Source organism: Buceros rhinoceros, unplaced genomic scaffold (assembly GCF_000710305.1).
Source record: "Buceros rhinoceros silvestris isolate BGI_N320 unplaced genomic scaffold, ASM71030v1 scaffold30374, whole genome shotgun sequence".
Taxonomy (NCBI): domain Eukaryota; kingdom Metazoa; phylum Chordata; class Aves; order Bucerotiformes; family Bucerotidae; genus Buceros; species Buceros rhinoceros.
Genome location: NW_010408083.1, coordinates 1 through 923, shown reverse-complemented (window position 1 = coordinate 923; position 923 = coordinate 1). Strand labels below are relative to the sequence as shown.

The window sequence follows — 923 nt, the reverse complement described above, 5'->3', positions numbered from 1 at the left end:
CCCCCCCGATGGGACCCCGGTCGCCAGCCACTCGACCAACCCCTACATCAGTTCAGTGCAGTCCTACCCCAACAGCTCCAGCCTGACTCAGACCCGGTTAGAGGAGACAGGTAGGTGCACTCGGCTTTGGGGAGGGGGGGAAGAGTGGGGGGAGGGAAGGCAGGGAGGGAGGGTGCTTGTGTATATATATATAAAAAAATCTGTCGGGGGGGGGAGAAATTAAATTAAATTACAAAATGTTAGTCAGGAGAGGCTGAGGATCACAGAATAACTGTACACGGAGCACACAATGCCTGGCTGGAAAAGAAATCAACCCAGATGTGCACGTATTAGTCTTCGTAATTATTTATTGCGTAGCGCTATAAACAATGTATGCAATTAAGGGTAATTAAACCTAAACTGCAGCCTGTAAAAATAGCAAACTTTCTCTGGGAAGAAGCCTAGTCTGCCATAATCGCCCGGAGCCTTTGTTAGCTGTGCTCGAGCTTCACTTTTCTTCCTTCTCATTATTGTTATTGTTGATGTTGCTGCTGTTATTGTTGCTACTGCTGCTGCTCTTGCTGTTACTGCTATTACTACTATAGCTGCTATTATTATTATTTATTCTGCATCGTTTGTTGTTTGTAGGGGCCGAATCGGAGAAAAGCACTGTGGTAGAAGGAGGGGAAGTTCGCTTTAATGGGAAAGGGAAAAAAATCCGCAAACCCAGGACTATTTATTCCAGTTTGCAGCTGCAGGCTTTGAACAGGAGGTTCCAGCAAACTCAGTACCTGGCTCTCCCCGAGAGAGCCGAGCTCGCAGCATCTCTGGGACTCACCCAGACCCAGGTACAGCTCCAACTGAGACGGCGCCTCTCCCGTGTCCTCTCCCTGTACCCACCGCCGGCGTGGGAGACCCCACGCGTGAGGCAGACGGGTCACAGC

At 49.9% G+C, this 923-nt stretch overlaps 1 protein-coding gene across 1 annotated transcript in view; it reads left to right on the top strand.

Moving 5' to 3' along the window:
- Nucleotides 1-902, top strand: part of DLX1 (distal-less homeobox 1) — a gene marked incomplete at its 3' end in the record, with an annotated part of 1,179 nt that extends 277 nt beyond the window's left edge. The window contains exons 2-3 of the mRNA XM_010134762.1: nucleotides 25-110; nucleotides 628-902. Coding sequence (XP_010133064.1) covers nucleotides 25-110; nucleotides 628-902 — 361 coding nt within the window. The remainder of the gene's footprint in view (nucleotides 1-24; nucleotides 111-627) is intronic.
- Nucleotides 903-923: the final 21 nt, after the last annotated feature.